Source organism: Gopherus flavomarginatus, chromosome 7 (genome assembly GCF_025201925.1).
Source record: "Gopherus flavomarginatus isolate rGopFla2 chromosome 7, rGopFla2.mat.asm, whole genome shotgun sequence".
NCBI lineage: Eukaryota > Metazoa > Chordata > Testudines > Testudinidae > Gopherus > Gopherus flavomarginatus.
This window is the reverse complement of record NC_066623.1, coordinates 94816079-94832369: the sequence shown is the minus strand read 5'-3', so window position 1 is coordinate 94832369 and position 16291 is coordinate 94816079. Positions and strand designations below refer to the sequence as shown.

Below are 16291 nucleotides of genomic sequence, written 5' to 3'. Positions count from 1 at the left end.
GTTATTTTTAACTGCAACTAAAAGCAAACAAGCTGACTTTTTCCCCATGAAATGTCAAGATTTTTGTAGTAATCTGCACCAGTGAGATTTTTGCAGGAAACATTCTCTCTTTCTGCGTTTCGTGACTAGCAATGCCTTTTGTCCTGTAATTGAATTGAATCAACTCCTAAACTCATTCGTCCTAGACAGTCCCATCATTTGAGCGCTCTGAAGATGTATTACACTAATATATCGTCAGAACGACCAGTGTTATGATGATACATTAGTGTAATACATCTTCAGAGCTTCAGCACTGTCCAGAAACAATAGGGCTAGTATTGGATTCAGTTCAATCATGGTGTGTGTACTCACACACACAAGAGAAGGGGGCATGAAGAGAGACCGGAGTTTGCTAACAAGGGGACGGGAGTCAGAGCATGAAAATGAAAAAAAAAAATAACTACCTACAAAACATCCTACTGCCAATATCGTTCAACTGCAAATACTTAGTGTATTGCAGGCAATAGTGAATTGGCTGTGAATATTCTGCTTTGCAGGTGTTTATTATTCTGCTGTTATCATGAGCTATACTGTAGATGGTTCAAGTAGTGGTGCATAATCATAGAATATCAGGGTTGGAAGGGACCTCAGGAGGTCATCTAGTCCAACCCCCTGCTCAAAGCAGGACCAATCCCCAACTAAATCATCCCAGCCAGAGCTTTGTCAAGCCTGACCTTAAAAACCTCTAAGGAAGGAGATTCCACCACCTCCCTAGGTAACCCATTCCAGTGCTTCAGCACCCTCCTAGTGAAAAAGTTTTTCCTAATATCCAACCTAAACCTTCCCCACTGCATCTTGAAACCATTGCTCCTTATTCTATCATCTGCCACCACTGAGAACAATCTAGGTCTATCCTCTTTGGAACTCGCTTTCAGGTAGTCGAAAGCAGCTATCAAATCCCCCCTCATTCTTCTCTTCTGCAGACTAAACAATCCCAGTTCCCTCAGCCTTCTCCTCATAAGTCATGTGCTCCAGCCCCCTAATCATTTTTGTTGCCCTCTGGTGGACTGTTTCCAATTTTTCCACATCCTTCTTGTAGTGTGGGACCCAAAACTGGACACAGTACTCCAGATGAGGTTTCACCAGTGTCGAATAGAGGGGAATGATCATGTCCCTTGATTTGCTGACAATGCCCCTACTTATACAGCCCAAAATGCCATTAACCTTCTTGGCAACAAGGGCATACTGTCAACTCATATCCATCTTCTTGTCCACTGTAACTCCTAGGTCCTTTTCTGCAGAACTGCTGCCTAGCCACTCAGTCCCTAGTCTGTAGCAGTGCATGGGATTCTTCCATCCTAAGTGCAGGACTCTGCACTTGTCCTTGTTGAACCTCATCAGATTTCCTTTGGCCCAAGCTTCTGATTTGTCTAGGTCCCTCTGTATCCTATCCCTACCTTCCAGTGTATCTACCACTCCTCCCAGTTTAGTGTCATCTGCAAACTTGCTGAGGGTGCAATCCACGCCATCTACCAGATCATTAATGCCCAATACTTTCCATTGTAAGACTCTGTTTTCTGTTGCTTATAACTTTGACAGAATTTAAACCTTTGAGCTTAAATTTCCCATGCTGTTTGTCCATCAATGGCTGATATATTTTATTTTTAAATTCTATTTTATTTTTTAAACATTGGCAAATATGGTTCATCTGTTTCTCAGAACAAGTTATTTTGCCAATGTTAACATTTTTTTTTACAACCATTTCTTTCTGTTTAGTGCTTCCTTGCTTTGGCACAGAGACTTGAAATTTGGCAAGGGGATCCTGTTAGACAGGAGTGCTGTGTTGCCAGGCGTTGGGATTGTGAGGAGGGATGCTGTCTTTCCTGTTCTTTTTCTGTTCTTTCCTGTTTTCTCAGTGCTCACTCCTGCAGGTAGCGAGGATAGAGAGATAGTAGCCTGATCTGAGTTCAGAAGGGTGAGAAGCAGGGCCGAATGGGATGGGGAGAAGAGAGACTGGGACAAGGTGCTGCTGAAAGTGTGAGAAAGAGCTGGGGAACAGGACAAAGAATCAGAGGGACGTGGGTTGACTGAGATGAGGAACCTGAGATGAGGAGGGGCAAAAGAGAGACTGGGACTGAGACAACACAAGCTGGAGGGGCCAGAGGCAGAAGGGTGGGTAACCACGAGAGGAAACTCAAATAGCTGTGAATCCCACTGGCAAATGTGTACTTCATCTCCTTCTAGTGGATGGGTCACACAGAGGATGACAACCTACTACTACTAGTTAGCTAAGCGGCAGATGTCTGTGTTATGCATCTACACGTTTTAATTCTGCTGATGAACTATGGGGGTCTGACTATGGTTCCAACATGGTCTACTCTGTTTTTTTCAATTTGCTTTTTAAAAATCCAGGAAGTACATCTAAAAAGTATGTTCAAAGAACATTCAGCTTGTGAAGTCAAGCACTCAAAAGTTAGGAAATGCCAGAATTAAGGGTGCTCATATAAACTTTAATAGAGTCTTTAAAAACATGATCACAGACTACGTTTTCCATAGGACTCCTGCTCATTCAGCACATCGCGCATTTTTCAGTAACAGCAAAGGATCTAAACAGATTTGCAACTGCCAGCTTCATCCATCTCTTTTTGTCTCACCACCAGTCACAATCCTCTTGTTTTACCTTCTCCATTCCCCCCCACCCTAAAAGAGTGAGAAAAGAGAAGCATATCTGAAAGCCTTGTGCACGTGTAAAACAAATAGCTGCCAAACCAACTTGTTGAAAGAAGAGGAGGAACTGCAGGTCATCTCCTTCCCTTGCTCACCTGAGACATGAACCAAAACAATGGAGTGGATCAGGCCATTGCAAAATTACTGCCATGTGGTATTTAGATGGGGGTCCATTTTCCGTGTACAACTCCTCTTGGTAACATTTGCAGTGCTTGCTTTCCAAAGATGGTAATGTAACAAGTATGGTGTGTATACAAGTGTTTAAAACTAGCATTATGTTTCAGACAGACCCTAATTCTTTAACATTCTGGTTTCATTCTTAAACTATGGATGTTAAACTTTGCTCTTAAATGTCAGAACAAAATAAATACCTACAATTGAATCAAATGACATTTCAACAATATGAGAATTTCAGATTACAAACTACAGTATCACATTCTTTTTGGCATTACGCTGTGTGTGTAGATTTTGTGGATTTACATAATGGGTTTGTATAATGAATATTTATATAATGAATGCATTTACATAATAAGTAAAACATTCACCATAAAGATTACAAGCCAATAATTTATGTACTAAGTTAAAATCATCTTTAAATATATTTTATTTTCATTCACATTAAAGTTTTATTTTATCTCTTGTTCAAAAAATTGTATCAGATCTCATCCAAGCTGAGGCTGCATTGATGCAAACCATGATAACTTTTCTGAATTAGGCTACATTGAATCATTTGTATACAGAGATTTTAGTATCTTATCTTTTAGTAGCAGCTTTGACAAACAATTCCAGAATCTTTTAAATATAATTCTTTATTACTTAGTGCTGTATTCTTGTTCTGATGCATGTATGTAAGCTTCACTGTTGTCAGTGGGAGTTCTAGGAGAGAACTGATGAAAAACATGAAGGGCAAATTAACCTTAGCTCTAGATAAACTCAATTTGCAGAAATTAGGATGCAAACACTATAGAGAAAACTAGTGTTTACAAGTATCATGTACTTTTTCCCCTAATAAATCGAGGCATCCCTTGCACATTTTAATTGATTTTTAGTGCTGTTTGTAACTGTTTCTATTCCAAAATATGTGCTCCAATACAGTACAGCTACATTGTTACCTCAAAAGAAAATTACTTCAGCAATTTACATGACAGACTACCAGACAGAATATAATCTGTTGGATTTCCAAGGCAGCTTGTTTCTATATTGTCATGGAGTTATTTCACAGAGTTTCTGGGCCTTCCTCCTTTCCCACAGACCAGTCCTGAATCCTCTATCCTTATCCCAGAGGAAACAGAGCCATGACAATAGTAAATCAGCTACAATACATTCAAATTCTATTTCAGTTCTCTGCCAAGAGAGATTTATCAGTGTTTGCTCCTTGTAAGAAGTGGGGTTAAATGCAGCTGGAAGCCAAAGTAAATTAGCCATATTATGATTGAGCTTCTTTCTTTATTATCCTAGACAACAGTCACATAAATGCAAGTTAATTAAGATTAGTTACTTACTCTACAGTAAGTGTGTTTTTCTGAGACACTCTGTCCACACAGATTCCATTCTTGGTATGCATATGCCCCAGGTGCCTGAGATTAAATTATTTTGAATAGCAGTGTCTCCACCATCCTCTCATCCCATGGCTAAGGTTACAAAGGGCAGGATGCAACCTGCAGTCAGTTCCTTTGTTAATTAGAATCCCATAAGAATAAGACTCTGGCTAATGAGGATGGAGGGTGGGTTGTGGAATCTTTGAAAAGCACATCTCAAAGAACCATACTTACTGTTGGGTAAGTAACTTTTCTTTCTCTGAGTGATTGTCCACAGAGATTCCACTGCCAGTGTCCAACAATCACATGCCGATTCACCTGGACATGGGCAAGAGGAGTCCTATTTGAATAGAGATTGCAGGACCATTTTACTGAAACTAGCATCTGAGCTGGATGCTGGAACCAGGAAATAGTGAGTGGTAAATGTGTGTCTAGAACTCCATGTTGCTGCCTTACACATTTCTGATGTGAGGATGCTACCCAGACAGGCTGCAGAAGCTGCTGCAGTCTTAGTGGAATGAGCCCTAATTTGTCCAGGCTCAACCTTTTTAGCTATATCATAACAAGACAATCTGAGACCCACTTGAACAGCTTCGGAGATGATTGCCCCTCCAAGGGCTGTCCTTAACCCTCTCAGCAAAAGCCACAAAGAGTTTAGGTGTGACCTGGGCAGCTTGGCTCTCTCTAAATAAAAATACCAGGCTCTCATTATTTCAGTGTGTGGAGTTTCGTTTCACCTATGGCAGAATCAGTTTAGGGAGAAAAAACAGGAGTGAACAGACTGACTGATGTGAAAGTCATTGGTTACCTTGGGCAGAGACCTCAGATGACACCTAAGGGTGACTCTGCCCTTACAAAAGAACATGTAAGGGGGGCCCATCATGAGGGCCTGAATCTCCCCTATTTTCCTAGTTGATATGATGGCTACTAACAAGGTGGTTTTAATAGACAGGTGATAACCCTTTCACCAATAGAAGTTGGTCCAATAAAAGATATTACCTCACCCATCTTGTCTCTCTAAGACCAAGTAAATGCATTTTAGGTATATACCTTGATGTTAGAAACTGTACTGACTTCGATTTTGCCAATAATGTAGCGCTGGTTGTTGAATCGATGGATGATCTGGTTATGACACTTAAAGCCCAGGAAAGCTCAGTGGCAGAAGTCAGCCCAAAACTTAGTTGTTGTAAAACCGAAATTCTTCCAGGTGGCAATTGCAAACACACTGAGGGCTCTAGCATCTTCATGGGTGACCACACAGTCATGACTATCGGTGATTTCACCTACCTCGGCTCTGTTGTCAATAACATGAGTAGCGGCAAGTAAAAACCCGAAGCCTGCACTGCATATGTTATCAGTACCTTGTCAGGTACCCTTTCACAAATTGAACACACTTGTAAATAGCAATATGAAGTGCTAAAGAGCTTTAATGTTTCAGTGATAAGTATTCTGACTTATGTTTCAGGCACCACACTGTCAAGACTGAAAAGAAGTTGGACACCATTCAAATGAAGCATCTCAAAATGACTGAAAATATCAACTGGCACTCAACGCTCTCTAAGGTTGTAAAGTCATCTGCTCCAAATGCATTCCAACTTCCCTGAGAGACAGTCATCTCTGACTTTGACCCAATAAAAGCAGAATGGAAAAGACCCACTGGAAGACCTAATACATGATGGCTGGACAGCGTTAACAGACACCTGTGCCTTACAGGCATCCAATCCCGTAACACACCAAATTTGGCTCAGAACAGAACATCACAGAGGCACATAATGCATTTGGTGTCCTCTATGCTGTCCAAGCAACAGCATGAGAACTAACCTAACCTAACAAGGGAGAAATACCTTGTGGATAATATGCAATGAACAAGAATGGTCTGGATGCTTCTCCTTCAAGAAACCATTAACATTACTTGGCTAAAAGACTTATAGATTGCGTGGCCAAAAGAGACTATAATAATTTCTAGGCTGACCTTCTGTGTTACACAAGCTGTAAAATTTCATCAAGTCCATAACTTCTAGATGAGCTAGAGCATATCGTTTAGAAAGACGAACAAGAGTCTTTCACAAGCAACCCAACATATTCCCTCCCCCACGGACTGAGTGGACTGGTTTTGCTGCCCTCCGAGTCTCTGGCTGTACAGAAGCTTGTGACCCAAATTTTGATTGCAAACACAGATGTGCTATAACTGGAAGGAGGTAGCTCTAACAATATTATTTACTGATACATATCTAGTACTATTATACTGTACAGACTATATAGTGACATATTTATTATTATTTTTTCAGAGCTTTTGTCTGTATTTGACTATTGGTAGTTTAGAAAATACATTTTATCAAGTTAAATGAATTACAGAGAGCATGCAAGTTACATTGCAATAAGCAGTAATTACTCAACTTCTTTATTGCCATTTGAGGCTTGGTTAACCTTGCCTATTCTAAGGAATTCTTTTTTCTGAACATTGTTCGCTCCTGATTCCTCTTAAGCAGGCAAGGTTAACCAAAATGCAATAAAGAAGTTGACCTAGAATGTAAAGTTAAAATCTATGTGACAAGTTTTAATTAAAACACAACCAAAGCACGGCTCCTCTCTTGAAAAGATAAACAGCTAAGCCAATGGTGTTGCATAGAGATTGCATCTAAAATAAAAAATATCAATTAGAAGCACTTATAAGACTTTAGCAAGATGGCACTAGGGTTCAGCTAATGTAATTCATTTTTTCAGGGAACCCTAGGGAGTGCCTCCTATAAGCAACTTCATATATAAAGCTACCATTCTAAAGTCTCCCCAAGGTTTCTGATACTATTTTGACTGACATTTAGTTATAAACCATCTTTATGATGCAACTGTTTTTTTCTGGTTTATCAGCTGTCACTTGAAACAGATTTCATTGTCATTGTTCCAAAGGCCAATAGCAACTTTTTCAAATCTTGTTTTGTAAAGCAAACTATTGCTCAGACTCCCTTTTAGGCACACTATGTTATGTTCCACCACATACAGTAATTAATTGCCATTACTCTGGTCAATATAGGAACACATTCAGTCATCCACTCGAAATGAAAAGTATCCAAACATCTGACAAAGCAACCAGAAAGTAATGCCAAGTAATGTGATCTCTCCAGCAACCTTTCAAACTAAATAATTAATGTGGAAGTAAATAAAGGGAAATATAATATTTCAGTTACAGAACAATCATCAAATCAGTCTTATATTCCAGTAATGGGAGACAGTAATTCAGTGACAACATACTGCCAAACAACTCAATGGAGTTCAAAAAATTTCTTTGAAATAAGTGAGAGAGTAGAACAGACGCTTTATGTTCAAAATAAATAAAAACATCCACATAAAAACATTCCAGATCCAGCACCAATGCTGTGTACTGCTTCCATTTGGCAGTGGGCGGCAATCCTACTAGACATAAAACACAGAGGATTGTCAGAGCCAAAGCTCTGAAACACAGAAGTGAAGTTCCTTCAGCAGTCAGCAACAGAGAGAGACAGGAACTGAAACAGCTGAGGAGTGGAACTCCCTTATACAGCCTCAGGCACCGAAAGCTTGAAGGAGCTAGTGTACTTGAGCACTCCTCTATCAACACAACTTACAATAAGGTGCTCTTGCCATCAGTGGGAATATACAGACAGAGGTGGCTCCAGGCACCAGCACGCCAAGCGCATGCCTGCGGCGGCAAGCTACGGGGGGCACTCTGCTGGTTGCCAAGAGGGCGGCAGGCAGGTTGCCTTCGGCGGCATGCCTGCGGAGGGTCCGCTGGTCCTGCAGCTTCGGCAGACCTCCCGCAGGCGTGCCGCTGAATCTGTGGGACTGGGGACCTCCCGCAGGGAAGCCGACAAAGGAAGCCTGCCTGCCGTGCTTGGGGCGGCAAAATACCTAGAGCTGCCCCTATATACAGAGGTCCCCAAAGAACAGTTTAACTCTGTTAGTCACTTACAAAAAATACTTTAAAAATATAAAAAGAATTCTGTATGTGGCATCAGAATCACAATTAAATCATGTCTGTTTACAATTTTTCATGTATGCTTTAATTTAAAACCATTTTGATAAGCTATTCTGTATAACAGCATAATCACAAGGCTCAGTGGTAGTGAAATATTTAAAAATATTAAATCAGAATGCTGTAAATTTCATCTTTCCCTTTTAGGTATAGAGAACTGTGTCTGAAAGAGTCCTTAGTTTTTTGAGATGTTTGATAGATTACCACGGTCAGCTGAAATGAGCATAACCTGTGAACCAGGAACTCTCATCCTGTCTCTGACAACGACTCTCTTCTGTGTCCTTAGACAAGTCACTTAGGCCCAGATTTTCAAAAGTGAAGTTGAATTTTGGTATCTCAATTTGTGTGTCTAAACCTATGTCTAAAGGCCTGAATTTAACAGCTGCTGAGCACCCACAACCCTCACTGACTTCAGCTATGGTTTGTGAGTGCTCACCTTCTCTGAAAATCTGGTCCAGTTGTCTTAAACTGGGCACACAAAAGTAGTGGTGTCACTTTCTAATCAATAAAGGCATGAATGGTAATGGGTTTCCTGAAAGAGGGTTAAAAAAGGTTTTGTGCTTACCTGATGGAGAGATATGTCTCCAAGAAATGGAAGGCTCTGGTTTCCCAGTGGCCAAGCAAATAAGTGTAACATTGCTTCCTTCATTCACAACAGTGTCAGTTGAAATACGAGATATCTTCGGAGAAACTGAAATGGAACAATGAGAAACTTTAAAAAAAAAAGAATAGAAAAAGAGTGATTCATTTTCTTCAGATGTCTGGCATATGTCTTGAAATCCAAACTGTTGGGATTTTTTTTTAAATATAATATTTTAGCTACAATGGTTTTCATGGTATTTTGCAAACAAATCCTTGTTCAGAATTGTTTATGACCACAACTATTCCATCATTTATATGAAGGTACAGCCAATGGATCAGGAAGCTCCATACTAAACACTAGGACAACTGCAATCTGCTCCAGTTTATGAACATTTGGAATAGATCTCAGGTTCCTAGCAATCTGCCAGTGTTGCTCTTGTTTAGGCAAAATCTGGACATGCTCATGTTAGTCCATAATGGACATTAAATTAAAATGCTATTGTTCTCTGAAAAATGATTATGCAAAAATAGTACTTTCCTATTCATTCCATCTGCTGCCTGTGTGTATCTAGAGTTATATCTCTTCACATTAGTGAGTAAAGTAAGTTTTTATTGCTTTTTACGTCTGTTGGTCCTGCAATGCCAATATAGCCAAGAGAGAGTGAGCTGCATTTCTTTTTCCTTTCTGGATATCTTAAGCAGAATAGTTCACTAAATTCCATTTATAGAACTAATCAGAATATAATAAGGCTTCAGCAGTGTAACTGAAAGCATCAATGAGGGCATAACTTGAAGACAATGGAGTTTTACAAGGGTAAATGGGAGGGTAACATTTGGCCTGCAGAATCTTTATTACTGGTAATGATGCACAGCAAGACAAGAACCAAAGTTACTTGTGGAATCCAGGCTGAGTTTTCACTTGTGAAGTGTCTTTTTATATATTAACTAAGCACCTTTAGTATGGAAGTCACTGAAAGATAACAGGGAACACCACACTGCTATTTCTACAAACATTTTTCAGAGTACAGACACATTCTCAATGTCAAACATGCAAAAAGTGATATATTCTGCACTATAATGGTATCTTCTAGTAAATGTGATGAAACTCTAGCAATGGCTACATTTTTGTACCAAAAATGCAGTTTTCAAACAAAACTGTTCCATAATGCAAGCATATGCTTGTACTACAGGAAAAATATAATTATGAGATTTCAATTTTTTTAATAAAAATATTTATGAAGAAAAACAGATTTCCTCTCTCTTGGGGACCATATCTATTGTCTTTACTGGGCACCTCCTTTACTAACATTGTAATAGCAAAAACCTTCATAATGACAAAAAATATTGAAAATGTTCAGAAGATCTTGAGTATTCAGTTTATTCCCTAAATTTTACTAAGGTACAGAAACACTCAAAATAGTTTGATCATATTAGTTAAAAATTCCTGATATCTTAACCATTACTTTTGAAGAAGAAGGGCTAAGGAAACCTCAAATTACATTAGAATCTTATTAATTATTACAACCTTTATGAAACAGTGAGTAAATAAACAATAGTTAAAGATCAAGAATACACTATCCAAAAATGCTTTAAGTTCCTTTTCTGATAACTGCAGTTTATAGTATTTCACATGGTTGTACACAGTACTGTTAAATATACTATAGGGTTATATATAAGTTACTAAGTATGGAACTTCACCGCAACACTATTTAACATTTGCTAAGCAGGGAGACTCATTTTTTTACATATGGATTATTGGGTTTGGCAACTAGTGAAGTCCAGGTTAACAACACTTTTCTATGTGAATTATGGGACAGATTGTGACTGGACCTCTGTGGGTGCATAATACTTGAGATGGATGCAAGGAGCCTTCTAAATTCAGTGTAGGTGTCAGCCACAACTGTAGTCTCTTGCATTCCCTGCACTAGAGCAAGCAGCAGTGTCACCCCCACACCTTCAAAAGGTTTCAGCAGAAGCGTGGGCCAATGGCTCGGATCTGCACACTTGCAAGGAAGGGTTGCTGGCTCTCAAAGGTCCTGGTGCAGCTTAACTCTTTGCACCAATCCCTCTTCCCAAATCACACACAAGTGTCTTATTTAAAACTAAAGTGTGATCCAGTGCACACAGTAGTAAAATAGCTGTAAACATATGGGGTCAAACGCTGCCACCCTTCACATTTCCTTCCAAAAAGGATGGAAATAGATTAGGGGAGCAGGTATTTAAGCTAAAACAATGGACCACACCTCTGGTTTTAAACATGGCCTTTAATTTTATTCCACTGCTCAGTACACAGAGGACCCATATAAATTCTGTACTAGTGGATTTCAAGAGAGCCAAGTTGGAATGCCACAGTGCCTCATAGTTCCCCTCTTGCTTGTGACTACATGCACCACAAATCCATGATCTGGCCCATAAATTCTTCTCAGCCATTTATCCAGTTCAACCAAGAATAGTTGATTCACAAATAGTCTATGATTATCCCCCCTAATGTATTTTAAAAATGACTTGGACAGTGCCACCTCACAAACTGCATACATCAGAGATAATGAAACCAAGTTGCCTTTGAATAGGTAGCCACTATGTTTCCTTGAAAGGAGAGGGCCAAAGAAAAATGGGCAGTTTTACATTTCTATGTTGAAAACAGTAGTACCCGTAATAGCAGCAGCTGGGGCTGTGTTGTACAATTAGATTTTGTAAACATTCTTTTATCACAGGCATTTACTCACTGAAAAGTTGCTTGAATGACTCAACATCTGCTACATACTGTACCATTTTTTTGCAGATGTTGAATTCTGCATCAGCTAGAGACTATAAATATTGGGAATTCAGACAGAATGTGTGTCTGGCTGTCTAAGACCATAACTTACCATGAAAATAAAATAATACATAAATAAACAATAATAAAAATAATTTAGTACAGATATAAGGATTTACATTTCAAATTACTGTACAATTGTTAACTATTTAATCCTAAAAAAAAGCCGTATGGGGAAGGTAGGTAGAATTCCTAAAAAAGGTAATGTCCAAGTTCCCAGGCACAGATTCATAGATTCATAGACTCTAGGACCTTGAGAGGTCATCGAGTCCAGTCCCCTGCCCTCATGGCAGGACCAAATACTGTCTAGACCATCCCTGATAGACATTTATCTAACCTACTCTTAAATATCTCCAAGGATGGAGATTCCACAGCCTCCCCAGGCAATTTATTCCAGTGTTTAACTACTCTGACAGTTAGGAACTTTTTCCTAATGTCCAACCTAAATCTCCCTTGCTGCAGTTTAAAGCCCATTGCTTCTTGTTCTATCATTAGAGGCTAAGGTGAACAAGTTTTCTCCCTCTTCCTGATGACACCCTTTTAGATACCTGAAAACTGCTATCATGTCCCCTCTCAGTCTTCTCTTTTCCAAACTAAACAAACCCAATTCTTTCATAGGTCATGTTCTCAAGACCTTTAATCATTCTTGTTGCTCTTCTCTGGACCTTCTCCAATTTCTCCACATCTTTCTTGAAATGCAGTGCCCAGAACTGGACACAATACTCCAGTTGAGGCCTAACCCACGCAGAGTAGAGCGGAAGAATGACTTCTCGTGTCTTGTTTACAACACACCTGTTAATGCATCCCAGAATCACGTTTGCTTTTTTTGCAACAGCATCACACTGTTGACTCATATTTAGCTTGTGGTCCACAATGACCCCTAGAGCTCTTTCTGCCCTACTCCTTCCTAGACAGTCTCTTCTCATTCTGTATGTGTGAAACTGATTGTTCCTTCCTAAGTGGAGCACTTTGCATTTGTCTTTATTGAACTTCATCCGGTTTACCTCAGACCATTTCTCCAATTTGTCCAGATCATTTTGAATTTTGACCCTGTCCTCCAAAGCAGTTGCAATCCCTCCCAGCTTGGTATCGTCTGCAAACTTAATAAGCATACTTTCTATGCCAACATCTAAGTCGTTGATGAAGATATTGAACAGAGCCGGTCCCAAAACAGACCCCTGCGGAACCCCACTTGTTATACCTTTCCAGCAGGATTGGGAGCTATTAATAACTACTCTCTGAGTATGGTTATCCAGCCAGTTATGCACCCACCTTATAGTAGCCCCATCTAAATTGTATTTGCCTAGTTTATCGATAAGGATATCATGCGAGACCATATCAAATGCCTTACTAAAATCTAGGTATACCACATCCACCGCTTCTCCCTTATCTACAAGACTCGTTATCCTATCAAAGAAAGCTATCAGATTGGCTTGACACGATTTGTTCTTTACAAATCCATGCTGGCTATTCCCTATCACCTTAACACCTTCCAAGTGTTTGCAGATGATTTCTTTAATTACTTGCTCCATTATCTTTCCTGGCACAGAAGTTAAACTAACTGGTCTGTAGTTTCCTGGGTTGTTTTTATTTCCCTTTTTATAGATGGGCACTATATTTGCCATTTTCCAGTCTTCTGGAATCTCTCCCGTCTCCCATGACTTTCCAAAGATAATAGCTAGAGGCTCAGATACCTCCTCTATTAACTCCTTGAGTATTCTAGGATGCATTTCATCAGGCCCTGGTGATTTGCAGGCATCTAACTTTTCTAAGTGATTTTTAACTTGCTCTTTTTTTATTTTATCTTCTAAACCTACCCCCTTCCCATAAGCATTCACTATGTTAGACATTCCTTCAGACTTCTCAGTGAAGACCGAAACAAAGAAATCATTAAGCATCTCTGCCATTTCCAAGTTTCCTGTTACTGTTTCTCCCTCCTCACTGAGCAGTGGGCCTACCCTGTCCTTGGTCTTCCTCTTGCTTCTAATGTATTGATAAAAAGTCTTCTTGTTTCCCTTTATTCCCATAGCTATTTTGAGCTCATTTTGTGCCTTTGCCTTTCTAATCTTGCCCCTGCATTCCTGTGTTGTTTGCCATATCCATCCTTTGTAATCTGACCTAGTTTCCATTTTTTATATGACTCCTTTTTATTTTGTAGGTCATGCAAGATCTCGTGGTTAAGCCAAGGGGGTCTTTTGCCACATTTTCTATTTTTCCTACCCATTGGAATTGCTTTTGGGCCCTTAATAGCATCCCTTTGAAAAACTGTCAACTCTCTGTAGAGTTGTGCCCTCTCTGTAGAGTTTGGAGTAAGGCAGTTTCATGCTAAAACAATAAAAGCAACCGATTAGGGCAGGCAGTCACGAGGGAACCTGTTTTGGGATGAAAAGAGGGAAACAAAGGCTGGAGAGAAATGAAGGTCGGGGAAGCCATGTGACATTGCTAACAGCAGCTCTGTAGGAAAACAGAGCCTGATAATTCTTCATAGCTGTTGCTAGGCATAGTGTGAACTGAACATGAAAGCCTGAACTATCCCACAAACAACTGAGAAAGGAAGTAATATCATTAAGGCAATACAATGTTTCTTATACCCAAGACCAGGGGTCCAAATATTTGTGGTTTATAGAAGCATGTTCGTAAGCTAGTTGGGCTACCTCTAACCTATGAGCTTCAGTTATTACAAATGTAGGGTATTACAAATGTAGGCTATTACATTTTGAATAGTAGCCACCGTTTGATTTTGATGTTTTGAATTGCACCAAAATACGTACCAGGGTAAGTTTGATCAAATAGATCTATAAAAATTACACAGGACAAGAATCAATAAAAATAACACAGTCCAGCTTCTTTGACACAAGAGCCTATGTAAGGCTGCAAAAATGCACACAAATCAATTTTGCAGCCTTGTACAGGCTTTCAGAATAGAGAGAGTGGATGGAGAATTTATTGAATCTGGACTACAGATACCACATACAGAATAACATCTTTGAAAAAATATGCTTCAGCACTTTTCAAAACTGCACTGCACACGAAAAGCACTACTTCTCAGTCTACACAACTCCAGAAATAAGATGGAAGTTTAACAGACATTTCTAGTTAAGCGATACAAGGTGGGTGAGGTAATCTCTTTTATTGGACCAACTTCTGCTACTGAGAGAAACAAGCTTACACAGAGCTCTTCTTCAGGTCGGGGAAATGTCCTTAGACAATCTGTTCCACCTGATATTTAGCTATGAGACTCAGCACATTTTCAGGACCAGAAGAGCTCTATGTAAGCTCAGAAGCTTGCCTCTGTCACCAACAGAAGTTGGTCCATTAGAAGATATTACCTCACCCACCTTCTCTCTCTAGTATCCTGGGACCAACACAGCTACAACAACACTGCATACATTTCTAGTTTATTAATTACTTACATCACTAGGATGATTTCAGTAGCTGATTTTCTCTGTGGAGACTTACAATTTAAGTGCAGCATAATAGTGGAAGAACAAATCGCTCTCTCTCTCTCCCCAAGGCTCCAACTGTGCAACCCTTATTCTTGTTGCTTAACTCTGACAAGAATTATGTTTAGGGATCATTGCTAGATTGAGAGAGTTGCATACATTTATATGCATGTGGACTATGCCCACCTCACTGATGGCCCACTTTGTTTATACTCTTCCACAATGTGGAGGGCTTAAGAGTGGGTCTCTCTGAGCCTAGGACCTATGTGTCCAACTTCCACCAAACATTCTGACTGCTAGCCCCAGTTATTTTGCCATGTGCATATGGACATAGTCAGCCAAAAGCTGCCCCCATGTGTGCACAACATAGTACTAGTAAAATATAAAAAAATAAATCCCCACAAACAGCACAGTGCGCCCTGAGTGAATACAAATGAGTTTGGGCAGTTAATGATGGTGTGATGGGGGGATCCATGAAGTAATATAGGTTATAACCACATTTGAAATACTTTAAATTGTTCTGCACATATAACTTTTGTTCATTAAACAAGTTAAATGTCATCAAAATGGTGTGATGGGCCTGACGCTTATTGGTGGTACTTCCTAGTGGTTAGGTCCCTGGGTCGCAACTCTTCCCTGTCCCTAGCATTCCCTGCCGTTGGTCACTCAGGCATGGTGGCTGCCTCTCTTCCAGCAGACAGTAACTCGGCCTAATTTAATGGTGTCCAGTTTGCAAATTAATTCCAGTTCTGCAGTTTCTCGTTGGAGTCCATTTTTGAAGTTTTTTTGTTTAAGAACTGTGACTTTTAGGTCTGTAATTGAGTGTCCAGGGAGGATGAAGTATTTTCCAACTGGTTTTTGAATGTTATAATTCTTGACATCTGATTTGTGTCCATTTATTCTTTTATGTAGAGACTGTCCATTTTGGCCAATGTACATGGCAGAGGGGCATTTCTGGCACATGGTGGTATATATCACATTGGTAGATGTGCAGGTGAACGAGCCCCTGATGGTGTGTCTGATGTGATTAGGTCCTATGATGGCATCATAGGACCAACTATTTCCCTATGCTAATTTTCCCCCTACTGTATTTTCCACTGCATGCATCTGATGAAGTGGGGTTTAGCCCATGAAATCTTATTCCCAAATAAATTGTTAGTCTCTAAGGTGCCACAAGTACTACTCATTCTTTCTGTAG

At 39.8% G+C, this 16291-nt stretch overlaps 1 protein-coding gene across 4 annotated transcripts in view; it reads right to left on the bottom strand.

Annotated features, from left to right (window-relative positions):
- Positions 1-16291, bottom strand: part of NEGR1 (neuronal growth regulator 1) — a 740339-nt gene that overhangs the window by 342997 nt on the left and 381051 nt on the right. For all 4 annotated transcript variants that reach the window (XR_007775344.1, XM_050961067.1, XM_050961069.1 and 1 more), the window contains exon 3: positions 8819-8944. Coding sequence is in view for 3 of the 4 variants with exons in the window: in XM_050961067.1 (XP_050817024.1) it covers positions 8819-8944 (126 nt within the window). In the remaining variant the exon portion in view is untranslated. The remainder of the gene's footprint in view (positions 1-8818; positions 8945-16291) is intronic.